The sequence below is a fragment of the Ovis aries genome, chromosome 6 (genome assembly GCF_016772045.2).
Source record: "Ovis aries strain OAR_USU_Benz2616 breed Rambouillet chromosome 6, ARS-UI_Ramb_v3.0, whole genome shotgun sequence".
Taxonomy (NCBI): domain Eukaryota; kingdom Metazoa; phylum Chordata; class Mammalia; order Artiodactyla; family Bovidae; genus Ovis; species Ovis aries.
The window spans coordinates 7,434,225-7,451,380 of NC_056059.1; the positions used below are offsets into that span (position 1 = coordinate 7,434,225).

Genomic DNA, 17,156 nt, shown 5'->3' on the forward strand with positions numbered 1-17,156 from the left:
ATGTGTGGATGTGAGAGTTGGACTATAAAAAGAAAGCTGAGCGCCAAAGAATTGATGTTTTTGACTGTGGTGTTGGAGAAGACTCTTTAGAGTCCCTTGGACTGCAAGGAGATCCAGCCAGTCCATCCTAAAGGAAGTCAGTCCTGAATATTCACTGGAAGGACTGATGGTAAAGCTGAAACTCCAATACTTTGGCCACATGATGTGAAGAGCTGACTCATTTGAAAAGACCCTGATGTTGGGAAACACTGAAGGTGGGAGGAGAAGGGGACGACAGAGGACGAGATGGTTGGATGGGATCACTGACTCAATGGACATGAGTTTGAGTAAACTCCAGGAGTTGGTGATGGACAGGGAGGCCTGGCATGCAGTCCATGGGGTCGCAAAGAGTTGGTCGGACACGACTGAGTGACTGAACTGAATGCAGTTAACATCCATAACAAATGGTGCATCAGAGTGGTCAGGGAGGGAAGGATTGGGAGTCTGGGATTTGCAGATGCAAACTATTTTATATAAGATGGATAAACAACAAGGTCCTACTGTATAGCACAGGGAACTATATTTAATATCTTAAACCATAATGGAAAAGAACATATATATATATATAGATAGATACATCTCTATCTATCTCTATATATCTTAATCACTTTCCTATACATCAAAAATTAACACAACATTGTAAATCAGATTCTCAAGTGGTGCTAGTGGTAAGAACCTGCCTGCCAATGCAGGAGACGTAAGAGACATGGGTTGGATCCCTCAGTCAGGAAGATCCCCGGTGGAGGGCTTAGTAACCCACTCTAGTATTCTTGCCTGAAGAATCCCATGAACAGAGGAGCCTGGCAGGCTACAGTCCATAGGGTCACAAAGAGTCAGATATGATTGGAGCAAGTTAACACGCATGCACACATACTTCAATAAAATAAATTTAGAAAAAAGAACGACTCATCAGTCAAAGGAAAACAGACATGATTGGAGACAAAGTAGCCAGCACTTTTTGACTGAGGTGTAAGATTATTAATATTAGCACTGGTTTAGCACATATGTTTAAATTTCTGGAGAAGCCACAGTGGAAACTACATATATATATGTATATATATGTTATATATATATATATATATATATATATATATATATATATATATATATATAAAACAAACTACAAATGGGTAGAAAATAGAAGGAAACTGACAGTAAAAGCTGGAGGAGGCAATGGCGACTCACTACAGTACTCTTGCCTGGAAAATCCCAAGGACGGCAGAGCCTGGTAGGCTGCAGTCCCTGGGGTCGCACAGAGTCGGACACGACTGAAGCAGCTTAGCAGCAGCAGCAGCAGACAGTAAAAGCAAAAAAGGACAGAAAGAGAAGAAGACATAGAACAAGTGGGACAAATATAAAGCACAAAATAAGATAGCTGAAATTACTTTTATATACATTGATAATCATATTTAAGTGTATGTACACTGACCATATCAATTAAAAGACAAATGTTGACATAGTAGATAAATAGGAAAATTCCATAGAGTTGTTTTCAAACCTGATTCATAATGTAAAGAAAGAAGAGCAAATATAAAAATGAGATAGAGTAAAATTTTAAAATATTACCCCCCCACAAAAAGCTGATTGTAGCTTTACTATTATTAAGGTAGCCATAGAATAATAAAATATTAATATATAAATATGTATAAACCACACACTTAAATAACAGCTTCAAAGTAGGCAAGGTAACAACTGACAGAAAAACAGGGATATATTTACAATCCACTATCAGAGTTGGAGAATTAAACACACCACCTTTGGTAACATCAGTTAGTACACATTCCTTCTCCTTCATCCAAAAGAAAAAAAAAAGAGATCAAAACAGGAAGACTATAGAAGCTCTGAACAACACAGGTAACAAAGATGAGCTAATAGATATACCTTGATTGTACAATATATGTTGTTATAAGCAATACTGTATCCAGTCATACAGTGACTCTAGCAGACAGAAAGTGTTGGTATCAAACAAACACATGCTTCCAGAGCATAATGCAATTAAAGTGGATATTAGCAAATACAAGATAAGAAACATCAGAGATAATGGAAAGGAATTAGAGAAATATGGGTTTATGGGGGGAAGAAGGTTGGTATAGGTCTTGACATCCATCCAGAGCACTGCCCGTAGGAACTATCTGGAGAAATTTGTTGCCCTTCTATTTCTTCTTAGGGCAGAACAATTGATTGCAGTTGCCTTTTCCCTGCAAACATCTGGCATGTAGGTTCTTTTTCAGTGACTTTATGAAGCCTCTGGCTTGACCTCAGCTGGGGCAGGGAAGGTTCTTGTCGGAGGGTGAAGTCAGGCAGCATGAAGCTCCCCTTCACTGAAGCTTCCAGTTTCAGCCTCCGGGGTGTCAGCCCCCCTGCACGACTGAGGAGCCCGCCAGGTCTGTCCTCTGAGCCTGATACTCTGACTTCTCAAAGCTTTATGGCTTCCTACTTCTGTTTGCAGCACTTTCTTTGCCTTAAGCGGTCTGGGACCTTCCGTTAGCAAGAAAAATGATAAAATCACTCAGAGCATTTTATTAAAGACTGAAGAGCTGTCCTCTCAAGAGGCCACTTACGAAATGTAAGGGGCAATCGACAAACAGCCAAACTAAGAAAGAGTGCAGTGTGAGGAAAGAGAAGGAAGGGTTCTGTGACAAGGGGAGGTTGCTGAGCCCCTCTACCCATGCTCAGGCCCCTGTTCAGTGTGCCTGGGACACGGCCGGGCTGGGTCTTCATTCTCTCACGGATGTCAGAAAGTCTGTCAAAATCGGAAAGAGCGTGTGTGCAAGAAAGAGGAGGAGGGAGAGACTAGCCGTGAGAGTGACGCGCGGCCCTTTTATCTGCTGAGAGCCCAAATGCAGAGTTCAGTGAAACCCATAAGACCACTGTTACCAGAGCCTCTGTCGTTCCACTTCCCATCTATTTTAAGGCTAAAACGTTACACGGTGTGGCCTGAGTCTAAAGGTATAATGAATCTTAGGCCAAGAGTGGATTCATTCTTCTAGGAGAGAATTTAAATTGTTAGTATTCACTCCATCATGCTGGGCTTTCATGTAGAACTTCAAAATGCTTTAATGGGAGAAGCATCTATTTATATATCACTTTCCTTCTCCAAAAAGCTTTTTTTCCCCCAGAACCACTAGTCTCAGGAAGTTTGAGGACAGATCTTAGAACACTAGGAGCTTGAATTTTCTAACATCACAAAACTAGCCCAAGGTTAATTTGAGACATGTCTTATCCATATAGACCAATTACACACAGACACACACAGACACACACAGACACACACAGACACACACAGACACACACACACACACACACACATCCTGACTTCAATTTTACTGAACGTAATACTGCCTCTATGAAGCGTATTTTAATGTCTAAACTATTTAGTATGCTCTTTGGTTCTTTAAGGGCTGTGGCTTGTGGCATAGCCCTGTAACTAATGAAGACAATCCCTTAGATTTGTTATTTATTCTCTTCCTCTGGAAGAGTCATGTGTTTTGTGCTATGTCACAGTTTCTTCTTAGCTTTGAGGCTCTTGGAAATGTGCTCATATTATTCAATAGCAAGGCAGGTAAACATTGACACTGCATTGCTAATTCCTATCTCCCAATTAAATGAGGAAACAGTTTTTTGTTCCATGTGAGCTAAAAAAGCACTTTTGCAGTGATTAGCATTCTTGTTAAAATTTATGTGATATGCACCGTCCTTCTAATTTTGTAAGAAGCTTCACAGTACGTCACCTTCAATTTCCTCACATTCCTTTCAGTTTTCCTAATACATAAAATAGGGACCATATAATATTGTTTTTTAGTGGTAATAATTCAATAAAAGAGCTTGATGAAAATATTTCTGTTAAGTATGGACTATTAACCACTGCATCCATGACCTTTTCTTAGACCACCAGCTCTTGGATCTTCCTTCCTAGGAAAATATCCTTCCCTTACCCTAGTTAGTTAGGGAGATCCATCATTCCAGTCTGCCTGGGACTGAGGTGTAGCCTTGAATGCCTCTAGTCTAAGCAAACCAGGATGGCTGGTCACTTGAACTCCAGTCTATACTCCAGCTAATTTCTCCTCTCTTTTATATCAAAATTTCTCTGCTGAGCATTCCATGCTCTCCTTCTTCATATCTTAAACCTTAAATTTACTCCTGAATTTACTTCAGCTGTGTTTCTGTTACCCTGGATTTTTATAAGAGTCCCCAGTGACCTGTATCTTTTGCCAAAGGAAACTTGCCAGTTCTTACCTCAGTGGACCCTGATAATAGATTTTATATTGCTGTTCACATCCTCACTGAAGCCCTTTACTCCCAAGGCTTGTATAGCATAATAACTTTCAAATCTCTGACTGTTTTTTTGGACTCTTATTCATGGGATTATCTCTCTATGCTTGTTTTCTGAAAGATGATTTTCCTGAAGATTCTGTACTCGATCTTTTTTTTTTTATCACTCTATAAACATTTTCCTTGGTTGATCTCACATACTTTCTTGCTTTGAACCATCCCTTACACAGCACGGTAACATCAAAAACTACACTTGCTACCCAGACTTCTCTAGTGAGCCAACTACTTGTTAAACATCTGTATACCTGTATGCCCCAGATGCACGTCAATAAAACTGAAATTTTTACCATGACTTCCAATGACCTCCTTGCTGTCTCCTCTTTGTTGTTGGAATAATCAACTGTTATTCAACTATGCTAGAAATCTTAACTAAAAAATTTTTTTTATTTAGGTATAGTTGATTTACAATATTGTGTTTTCCACTGTATAGCAAAGTGATTCAGTTGTACATATAAATATTCTTTTTCATATTTTTTCCAATATGATTTATCCCAGGATACTGAATATAGTTCCCTATGTTACACAGTAGCACCTTGATGTCCATCCATTGTACATATCATAGTTTGCATCTGATAATCTCAAGCTCCCAGTCCTTCCCAAGTCTGTTCTCTATGTCTGTGAATCTGTTTCATAGACGTATCCATCTGTGTTGTATTTTAGATTCCGCATATAAGTGATATGTCTTTGTCTTTCTGACTTCTCTTATTATGATCGTCTCTAGGTCCATCCATGTTGCTGCAAAGGACACTATTTCATTATTTTTAACGGCTGAATAATATTCCATTGTCCTTATATACCACATCTTTATTCATTCATCTGTTGACAGACATTTAAGTTATTTTCATATCTTGGCTATTGTAAACGGTGCTGCTATGAACGCAGCGGTTGTGTGCATGTATCTTTTTGAATTACAGATGTGTCTGGGTACACGCCTAGGAGAGGGAGTGCTGGACCATGTGGAAACTCTGTTCAGCTATGCTGAAACTCTTAATGTCATTCTTGGTTACATTCCCTTTCATCTCCAATGACCCAGTTACTACTAAGTTGTTCAGTTTTACCTTCTATAGAGTTCTTAAATTGGTCATTCCTTCTCCATCCTTATTCTCATTTCCCAGTTTTAAGAAATCTTCTTCTTTTGTCTGAATATCATCGCTGCTGCTGCTAAGTCGCTTCAGTCGTGTCCAACTCTGTGCGACCCCATAGACGGCAGCCCACCAGGCTTTCCCATCCCTGGGATTCTCCAGGCAAGAACACTGGAGTGGGTTGCCATTTCCTTGTCCAAGAATATCGTCGCTACAGCCTCTCAAGTCATCCTATCACTACAGACTTGCCTTCTCAATCTGCCCTGCTTAGTAGGCTTAATAGCTCTGGGATACAGCACACAGTATAGGTGTTTCTCACGACATTACTTGCACAAAACCACACAGGCACCTTTACTCTTGTGCTCACCAAATTGCAAGCTACCCATGTGTTCATCACTCCCACCCCATCCCTAACAAGACAGCGGTATACCGAATAAGGGGGAGCCCTGCTTTATTAGTCTTTGTGTCCCCGGTGCCTGACTCCATGGCTGGCATGTAATACGCCAATACCAAGTGCTAAGCAGGAAGATGCTCAGCACTTCTTTCAACCATGTGCTTTCTGAACTTCTCTAACTGTACTCTCTCTACCCTCTCTTCTAATGAGATAAGACCAAGGTGTATGATTCTATTGTTCTACTTCACTTTCACTTTTATATTGGGCTTCCCTGATAGCTCAGTTGGGAAAGAATCCATCTGCAATGCAGCAGACCCTGGTTTTATTCCTGGCTTGGGAAGATTCACTGGAGAAGGGATAGACTACCCACTCCAGTATTCTTGGGCTTTCCTGGTGGCTTAGCTGGTAAAGAATCTGCCTGCAATGCAGGAGACCTGGGTTCCATCCCTGGGTTGGGAAGATTCCCTGGAGAAGGGAAAGGTTACCCACTCCATATTCTGGTCTGGAGAATCCCACGGACTGAATAGTCCATGGGGTCGCAAGGAGTCAGACACAACTGAGCGACTTTCACTCTATCTACATATCACCAAAAATATTTCACATGCAGGACGTGCTTAATAACCAGCTACAGAATGAATCCGTGAACAAATGAATGGGTGAATGACTATGTTCAGACCAATGTTTTGAGACACAATCACAGATACAACTTAGTAGTTCAAAATCAAAGAATTCACAACGTACTTTCTTTTAAGCCTTTAGGTTGGTTAGAAAGTATATTCCTATCTAAATGTGAGCAATTCATAAAATATTTTACAATGTTAAATTCTTACTGAATTTATTCAGTAAAGTTTTAGTTTTTTATCTGAAGACAAATAAACCAGGGAAGTAGACTGGTATTCTTTCTTTTGCTGTCAAGAAGTTCAGCAGCAATGTAACTAGTTTTCTGCCTTAAGCTTTTCTTTACAAACATCTTATTTAACTGGAGTAAGTAACAAATCTAACAAAAATATTTTCCTAGTTCTGTATGCACTTTTTATCATTACTCATATAATTTTTATTCCTTTTCCCTCTACATTATAGATATTGCAAAAGTAAGAAGGAAGTTATTGCTACATGGCTTTGAATTTGGCATTCAGACTTGTGATCCTTCCCTCATTCCCTTTTGGTTGTGTAGTTTTAGGATCAGCAGTTCCTAATTAATCACAGCATCATAGGGCATTCAAATATCTGAGCCCATTATTGTTAAATAGTTCCTTAAATAAATTAGCCCAGACCCAAATTAAAAAAAAAAATGGCTTAACCTTAAGAGCACCAAAGGCATTTTGCATAATTTTAGAGAATATAGTAGAGTTTCATAAAAATTTGGAGATTTATCTTACTTATTAAATGACATAAGAACATATTTTGGCAGTTTTAAAGACATATTTCAGATATAAAGCCTTAAAACATTTTTATCATAATATTTTAGAATGGAAAAATTAGAAATCATTATATATTGTTTATAATTTTCAAGGACATAATAAATGTTTAAACTACCAGCTCAGTTTTAATTTAGCTACACTTTCAAAGACTATTTCAAAAGACTAATAAAAACTTGAGCACAACTTTTTTGTTAATTAATTTATATTGACTCAAAAGGAAGAGTCTAAAATATTACCAAGAATATGAAAGGTTTTCCTTTTCAGTCTTCACACTCCTATGGTAACATTTAATAGTCCTTCTGGTATCCTTAGCTCATTTAAGTAGTGTGATGAACATTACTATTATTTGCCAGATGCTCAGTGTCTGGAGAAAAGAACGCAATTTCAAGACTTTTTTTCCATCTGATTCAGTACTCTGTATTTTACCAAAAGGTCAAAACTGTATAGAATAAAAAATTATGTATCAAATTTTTCCTTTCACTTTTATGTGAAATCAATATGTAGTATAACAGAGATAGAATCCAATGGCATTTTGAATGTGAAACTAAGATGAATGTAGATCATTTTAATTTTAAATTCCATTAATATTAAACAGCCAGTCACATTTTGTAATAAAATACCTTCACAATGATAATCAACTATCTTCAAATAATCATTTTCTATCTAAGGGCAGCAGTTTACGTAATGAGAAATCTAATCCAATATAAATGTTGCATGCTAGGTTTCATGTATGAACCAGAAGTTCAATGAATTTTGACAATTAATGTAAATCCTTCTGTGTATGTGAATAAGTATGCTTGTATATCCATAACTCTCTATATTTAGTAGTGTTGATTTTCAGAGTTTCAAAAAAAGTAATAAGAGAAAATGAGTTGTGCATTTAACTTCCCAAAACATCTGAACTTGCTACTTATGAGATCTTCAAATCTTGAAAATTTGTGGGAGTATTTATTTTCATTAAAACAAATTCACCATGATTTCATATTTAAATGAACTAATGTCTCAGATTCATAGTCATTTGCAGAAGTAGACAGTTTCTGGAAAGTAATTAAACAGAGTGGTTTCTATCCTGTAGCTTTGATTACACACAGAAATGCATTTCAGGACTCTGCCAAACTCAATCCTTTAGTACACTCTTCATTTTTTTCTTGATTCAGAGAAAAATGGATTATCTACTTAGTTGTTCTAGGACTGAGATATATCCCTGTATCTCAAAAATAGCTGAGGGTAGACAACTCATCCCAGTTTGCCTAAGAATTTCCCAATAAAATAAAAATCCTCTGTCCCAGGAAATCCCTTACCCCTAGACAAACCTACTGAGAGACGAACCATACTTTGAGATAAAGAGCCTTACCTTAACATCATTGGTGTTCATTCTTGTTCCTTCCTTTCCCACAAAAATATCATCAATATCCACGAGAATGTACCTGTCCAAGGACAAAGTAAGCCTCTTCCCTGATAAGAAGGAAACAGCATCTATGAAGATAAGCTTGTGCAACCAAAAGTTCAAATTGTTGCCAAAGAGAACTCTTTGAATTCCATCATGGAGCCCCAGGTCATGTATGACAGTGGCGTAAAAAGCACCTTTAGAGATGGGAGGAGACAGGTTTTCTGGGGTCTTTACTTTGGCAAATATTACTGGTTGGTAGGCTGAGTGATTAATCTGGAAAACAGTCCAGTCAGTTCCAGGTAAAGAACCTTTCTCAAGCTTAGAAGATTTGGTCACGTGAAGCAATGGAGAATGAGGATTAATACAGCAATCTTTTACTGCAAGGCTTCCATATACAGAAAAAGGGAAGCCTTTCAACTGAAAGCTCTGTGGGCTCTTCTCACTAGTTCTGTGGAATCCAATGACACCCACACCATATTCAACACAGTATTTATCTAAAAGACTTCGATTCCAAGAGTCCATATGTATATACTTTAAAATGTTCTCATAAATAATGAGACTATATTTGCCTCTAGATTTTTCCGTAAGCGCTGGAAGATCCCCTTTGCCAGGAGCAATTTCAATGTGATACTGGAATCTACTGGATTCTAGAATCATAATGATGTCTTGACCAAGCGATGAGTACTGGCTCTCCACAAACACCAGGACCGTGGTGTCTGTCCTCGAGGCATCAGAGAGCTTCGCTGGCTTCACGCCCATCAGCCGGTATGGTAGGTGCTGCAAGTCCCCACAATCTACTTCTAAAGCCATCTCAGACAGTTCATTTTCCTGTTTGTAGCCACTGTACAGGTAGTAAGCAGAAATAATAATGCTCACCATACAGAATGTAGCAAGCAGAATCACTGTCCTTTGAAAGTGTCTGTGCAGCTTCATGATAAAACTCATGTTGCATATACTTTCCTCAGACTGTTCCAACAGAAGCACCATAAAAAAATGAAAGAAGAAAAGAAAAGATGATGTTTCCGATACTTTTCCAGTTTCAGTCAATAGTTTATGTCACCATTGCAGCACATTCGTGTCACTTGATCAGGACTCACAGAAAATATAGTCTGAAAAGTAGAATAAGATACAATAGAATATTAAACATTCAATCTGCAGCATTAAAATGAGCAAGTTTTTATCCTGGTGACTGGCACAAGTGGCAACCTGTTAGGCAGATGAATTGGTGTCTGCTAATTAAGAAAACGTATCTTTTCTTCTCCCAAATCTGAATGAGGACAAAGGAGGAATGGAAAGAGGGAAGCGCTCCACTGAACAGAGGTCTCTACCCCCAGTATACAACAAGGCACTGGACTAACAAGGAGTTTCCTTTCATTCCTTGAACTTTGGATCAAATTGTATAGATTATATAAACCGAATGCCAGAGATGTCACCTGAGTCATATGCTGTCACAACCTGCAATACAGGTTCCAACTATTTGTGGTTAATTACACATGCTGAAAAGTCATTAAAGTTTGGATGTATTTCACTAAATGCTACAATTAAGACACTAGTTTCTGCTTTTTAGAAAACCTCAGTAATTATATAAAAAGTACTATAAAATGTTTTTTAAAAACATAATGAAAACAACTGCAACTTCGTGAAATACTTGTTATACTATAATTTCAATTCTTTTTCTTTTTCTTTTTTTTTTTTTTAGTTTTTTATTTTTTAAATTTTAAAATCTTTAATTCTTACATGCATTCCCAAACATGAACCCCCCTCCCACCTCCCTCCCCATAACATCTTTCTGGGTCATCCCCATGCACCATCCCCAAGCATGCTGCATCCTGCGTCAGACATAGACTGGCGATTCAATTCACATGATAGTATACATGTTAGAATGTCATTCTCCCAAATCATCCCACCCTCTCCCTCTCCCTCTGAGTCCAAAAGTCCGTTATACACATCTGTGTCTCTTTCCCTGTCTTGCATACAGGGTCGTCATTGCCATCTTCCTAAATTCCATATATATGTGTTAGTATACTGTATTGGTGTTTTTCTTTCTGGCTTACTTCACTCTGTATAATTGGCTCCAGTTTCATCCATCTCATCAGAACTGATTCAAATGAATTCTTTTTAACGGCTGAGTAATACTCCATTGTGTATATGTACCACTGCTTTCTTATCCATTCATCTGCTGATGGACATCTAGGTTGTTTCCATGTCCTGGCTATTATAAACAGTGCTGCGATGAACATTGGGGTACATGTGTCTCTTTCAATTCTGGTTTCCTCGGTGTGTATGCCCAGAAGTGGGATTGCTGGGTCATAAGGTAGTTCTATTTGCAATTTTTAAGGAATCTCCACACTGTTTTCCATAGTGGCTGTACTAGTTTGCATTCCCACCAACAGTGTAGGAGGGTTCCCTTTCTCCACACCCTCGCCAGCATTTATTGCTTGCAGATTTTTGGATCGCAGCCATTCTGACTGGTGTGAAGTGGTACCTCATTGTGGTTTTGATTTGCATTTCTCTAATAATGAGTGATGTTGAGCATCTTTTCATGTGTTTGTTAGCCATCCGTATGTCTTCTTTGGAGAAATGTCTATTTAGTTCTTTGGCCCATTTTTTGATTGGGTCGTTTATTTTTCTGGAGTTGAGCTGCAGAAGTTGCTTGTATATTTTTGAGATTAGTTGTTTGTCAGTTGCTTCATTTGCTATTATTTTCTCCCATTCAGAAGGCTGTCTTTTCACCTTGCTTATATTTTCCTTTGTTGTGCAGAAGCTTTTAATTTTAATTAGATCCCATTTGTTTATTTTTGCTTTTATTTCCAGAATTCTGGGAGGTGGATCATAGAGGATCCTGCTGTGATTTATGTCTGAGAGTGTTTTGCCTATGTTCTCCTCTAGGAGTTTTATAGTTTCTGATCTTACATTTATTTTTATTTATTTTTTTTTAAATTTTTTTATTTTTTAAATTTTAAAATCTTTAATTCTTACATGCATTCCCAAACATGAACCCCCCTCCCACCTCCCTCCCCATAACAACTTTCTGGGTCATCCCCATGCACCAGCCCCAAGCATGCTGCATCCTGCATCAGACATAGACTGGCGATTCAATTCACATGATAGTATACATGTTAGAATGTCATTCTCCCAAATCATCCCACCCTCTCCCTCTCCCTCTGAGTCCAAAAGTCCGTTATACACATATGTGTCTCTTTCCCTGTCTTGCATACAGGGTCGTCATTGCCATCTTCCTAAATTCCATATATATGTGTTAGTATACTGTATTGGTGTTTTTCTTTCTGGCTTACTTCACTCTGTATAATCGGCTCCAGTTTCATCCATCTCATCAGAACTGATTCAAATGAATTCTTTTTAACGGCTGAGTAATACTCCATTGTGTATATGTACCACAGCTTTCTTATCCATTCATCTGCTGATGGACATCTAGGTTGTTTCCATGTCCTGGCTATTATAAACAGTGCTGCAATGAACATTGGGGTACATGTGTCTCTTTCAATTCTGGTTTCCTCGGTGTGTATGCCCAGCAGTGGGATTGCTGGGTCATAAGGTAGTTCTATTTGCAATTTTTAAGGAATCTCCACACCGTTCTCCATAGTCTTTAATCCATTTTGAGTTTATTTTTGTGTGCGGTGTTAGAAAGTGATCTCATTCCAAGCATCTTTTCTGACCATAATGCATTAAGATTAGATCTCAATTACAGGAGAAAAACTATTAAAAATTCCAACATATGGAGGTTGAACAACACACTTCTGAATAACCAACAAATCACAGAAGAAATCAAAAAGAAATCAAAATATGCATAGAAACTAATGAAAATGAAAACACAACAACCCAAAACCTGTGGGACACTATAAAAGCAGTGCTAAGAGGAAAGTTCATAGCAATACAGGCATACCTCAAGAAACAAGAAAAAAGTCAAATAAATAACCTAACTCTACAACTAAAGCAACTAGAAAAGGAAGAGTTGGAGAACCCCAGAGTGAGTAGAAGGAAAGAAATCTTAAAAATTAGGGCAGAAATAAATGCAAAAGAAACAAAAGAGACCATAGCAAAAATCAACAAAGCCAAAAGCTGGTTCTTTGAAAGGATAAATAAAATTGACAAACCATTAGCCAGACTCATCAAGAAGCAAAGAGAGAAAAATCAAATCAATAAAATTAGAAATGAAAATGGAGAGATCACAACAGACAACACAGAAATACAAAGGATCATAAGAGACTACTATCAGCAGTTGTATGCCAATAAAATGGACAACGTGGAAGAAATGGAAAAATTCTTAGAAAAGTACAATTTTCCAAAACTGAACCAGGAAGAAATCAATTCTTTTTCAAGTCTTAGTAACCTTTGAAAAATTCAGTAACTTTTGAAAAATAACAAGAAAGAAATATGGGTGCTTTTTAGAGCAGAAGTTTATTAGGTCTTATGGTCCTGGCAATTTTCAAGGAAATATCATGGAATATAAAAAATATTAAGAAAGATTTTATTATTGCCCATAAGACAGGATGAAAGCTAGCTGTACGATAGCTGAAAGCACTAATGGAGAATACCTCAGTTGACGTTCTTCATAAGATTAGGGTTTATTACACTTCTGTCTAGTATTAATTGTCACTTTGGCCCTGGTACCTTCTCAGGAAAATGATAAGGTTAGAATAAATGATCACCAAGAACATTCTGGCTCTCTATTATACAGATGAAGTAAATCAGAAAGAAAAAAATCGTATATTGTAATGCATATATATGGAGTCTAGAAAGATGGTACTGATGAACCTATTTACAGGGCAACAGTGCATCTGCAGACATAGCGAACAGACTTAGGACACAGGCGGAGCGGGAAGAAGGCGAGGGTGGAATGAATGGAGAGGGTGACATGGAAGCATACATATTACCATGTGTAAAACAGATCATGGGAATTTGCTGTGTGACTCGGGGAATGCAGACTGGAGCTCTGTAAGAACCGAGAGGGCAGGGAAGGGCTGGGAGGTGAGAGGGAAGCGAAAGAGGGGTGCCTGTGGTTGATTCATGTGGAAGTATGGCAGAGGCCAACGCAATATTGTGAAGTAATTTTACTTCCATTAAAAATAAAAAAGTTTGGGAAAAGAAAGAACATTCTGGCTCTAAGATTCTGTGATATTCACCTGTGAAATAATCAATGAGGAATATTCTGAGTAATATGTTTATTTTATGAATAATATAACATTCTGTAATTGCAGAATACTTATAGGATAAATATCTTACTTATCCTATAAATTATATACCATACTTTATTCACTCAAATATTTAGGGAAACTATATCATTCATTCAAGTAATTATGAGATGACTATCTTTTTATTTCAAATATAAATCATCAGTAGAATGAATTTCTTTAAAGGGTCCCAGATTATAAGGTAGAGACAGTAATTTGAATGCAAACAGTAATGTATGGATTGTTGATTAGAGACAAACGCCTATTACAGGATGAGAGAAAACAAAGACACCACGGCAAGTGGGGGTGTCTGCAGTGTGGGGAGGGGTTGGACTTGGGCAGAGCCTTGAGGGATGAGGGTAAGTGAACGGGCATGTGAGATAGAGGGGATTTTACAGAGGAGGAATCAGTACAGTATTGGGCAAGGGACACTGAAGAGTTGAAGGAAAGAGTAAGGAATACCTAAAAAGTAAATTGCATAAATACGGGTAACTCAGATCGTAGAGATTAGATAACATAGAAGTTTATTGTTAAGAAAGCCTTGTAGGGAACCATTAAGTTTTCCTGATTTGGGAAATAAAATGAATTAATCAAGAACGTAGACGATATCGCAGGGCAGTGGGAGCGCGACTCTGGCAAGCCAGTGCAGGCTCATTGCTCACAGTCCAAGCACAAACTGTTTAGTGATCACAGAGCAGACAGAACATGGCATGGATGAGTCTGAGGGACAGCTGCAAAGAAAGGAGGTGCTGAACTTCACATGCCACCGAAGGTCTAAGGGACACCACCCTTGGCCGAGAGAAACGCCATTAAGGGATCTGACATGTTCCAAAAGAAATCCTACTCTTTTAAACATTTCCCCACAGGTTTAGATGTAATTCAAGCAAATCCAAATTACCAGGACAACTGAGAGTTTTCATTGTTAACTGTAGCTATTTCATTTTGAAAAGTAATTGCACTTTTAAAGTTAGGTACATGTTTATGCATAATATAATAGTCTGTGGTTCAATAGCAGGATGTAAAATCTCACATCTCTCTAGGCCCCTGTTTTAGTTCTAGCTGTGAAGTGTTTCTGAGTGGATACAAAACCTGTTCTCACTTTTTGCAGTTCAGATAGCAGTGTCTCATAGTTTGTTCCTATTGCCAGAAGTGAAAGGCATGTAATTCATAAAATTCTTACCTGTGATGAGACAGGGTGGTGAGGTGCATTAGCTCTCACTGTGTAGGGTAGTTACGAGGAACCTATCAAAGCTGCCTCCTCCATTAGCAGGTATAAAATACTGAAAAACGTGTGAAACAACAGCCAACTCTATGCTGCACATAATGAGTAGGGATTTGTGCTGTACAGACTACGTCTACTGCAAGTTTCAGAAGAAAGAGCAAGAGAAGAATGAAGCTTAGGAAAGTCAGTGGTACTTTCTAAGAGACATGGTGCTTGAGGGGGGCCTAGCATGATGGGCAGGATCTGGGTATAAGGATGTGGTGTGCATGCCTGGCATAGAAACCTGGCAAGGATGAAATGCAATGATTACAGCGCATTTATCTGAGGATCAGTCTAAACTAATCATAAGCACTACGTATTGGACTGGAAATGGAAATAATGTTTCACTGAAAAAGTGCCGCAGGTTAAAGTGACTGTGAACACAAGAGCGTCGACTGGGAAACAGCACTGGATGTATCTGGACAGAAGAGAGACGATAAAAATAGGGTTTACAGATGATTAGTGTAGCAGTGACACCCAGAATGGACAAAAAACAATCATACGCACAGAGAGAGTACGCGCGGCATTGCATGGAGTGGAGAAGTAGGTGGAATCAGGACAGTTCCAGCAGACGCTGCTGCACAAGCCAAGTAGGGGTGGTCTGAGTCCAGACAAAGGTGGCTATCAGAGAGGATGACAACAAAGAGGGACTCGGGAGGAAAAGAGAAAAGGACGTTGATTACTGGTGGGGGCGGCGGAAGGCAGGCTTGGGGACTCGGAGAAGGACAGCGCCGGTAATAAAAGCACCAGGCAGAGTGCAAACTGGCGTGCGCCACTGCTGGACACTGAGGGTTCAAGCAGCTGACCAAATGACGCGTGAGGCGACAGCAAAATCACAGTCTTCTACAAAATAGTCAGATGCTGACAAACAAGAAAGTTGAGGAAACGGACTAGGGCCAAAATTGGTGGGTCGCGGGCAAATCTCGATATACTGCACAAATTCAGTTCTTCAGGAAACTCCCTGCGACCAAGTCCACTCCTCTCCCCTTTAGGCCAGGTCCCCAGATTATAGACTCTAATTATAATCACTTTTCCTTTAAGGCCTCTACTAAAGGCTTACTATTATTAGCAACATGATTTGTTTAAGGTCTCACTGCTTTTTCAGACTGAAATTTCCAAGGGTAGGTTTCCTGTTATTCCCAGTGATCTTTTTAAACAAGACATGGGATAAAAAACATTTTGAAAGGTCAGGAAGATCAACAAGGCAAACGCTTCAGTATAGTGACAAAGTGTGTATGACAAAGTCTAGTATGTTCCTGAAGTGCTCTCACAACAATATATTAGAAAGTACAGACTCTGCATGGTCTGACTGAAGAACAGACACATGAGCTTATGGGTCAAGAGAGTTTCCATGGACACCACTGTCTTAAAGCACAGAGCTGACAGCTATGGTTGAACTTGGCTACGTATCTGACCATGATAAGGAATATGCTGAATGACCAAGAAACTGTATATGAAACTGAGAATATCAACAAGCCATTTAGGCAGGCAAAGTATTGGAACAGTCACAGCAGATACAGGAAGTTACAAGGTTGGGCTGGTTATAAGCATCACCACCTCATGAGGATATCCTATAAGGCACACTGAAGCAAATCCCATCTGTGGGCAGGGAGGATGCCAGCAACAGCAGCTCAGCTAACATCAATGAACACTCACTATAAGCAACACCGTCTGAGGCCCTTTAAAGGCTAAGCAGCCTGCCCAAGGTACAACAGCCTTTAGCAGCTGAACTGATTTAGAACCTGACAGCCCACGTTCAAGATATCATCCACCCGAGAAGGCAACTGCAAACACATCCCTTTCATGCTAGGAACACATAGGAAATGGATATCAGGCAGCTCTTCCCTTCAGATGCTGCAGTTTCCTCATTAAAAGTGAGATACTTGTGGTACCTACTTAACAGGGTTTTTTTTTTTTTTTTTTTACATGCACTGTTTTTGTCATTTTATTCTTTTTAAAATTAATTTAATTGGAGGATGATTACAATATTGTGATGGTTTTGATGAGGATTATGAAATAAAAGTGTAAAAGTCTCTTAGAAAATT

The 17,156-nt window shown here is 38.7% G+C and overlaps 1 protein-coding gene across 1 annotated transcript in view; it reads right to left on the reverse strand.

Annotated features, from left to right (window-relative positions):
• Nucleotides 1–17,156, reverse strand: part of LOC101111805 (N-deacetylase and N-sulfotransferase 3) — a 177,600-nt gene that overhangs the window by 153,702 nt on the left and 6,742 nt on the right. The window contains exon 2 of the mRNA XM_042251120.2: nt 8,623–9,767. Coding sequence (XP_042107054.1) covers nt 8,623–9,645 — 1,023 coding nt within the window. The 5' untranslated portion in view covers nt 9,646–9,767. The remainder of the gene's footprint in view (nt 1–8,622; nt 9,768–17,156) is intronic.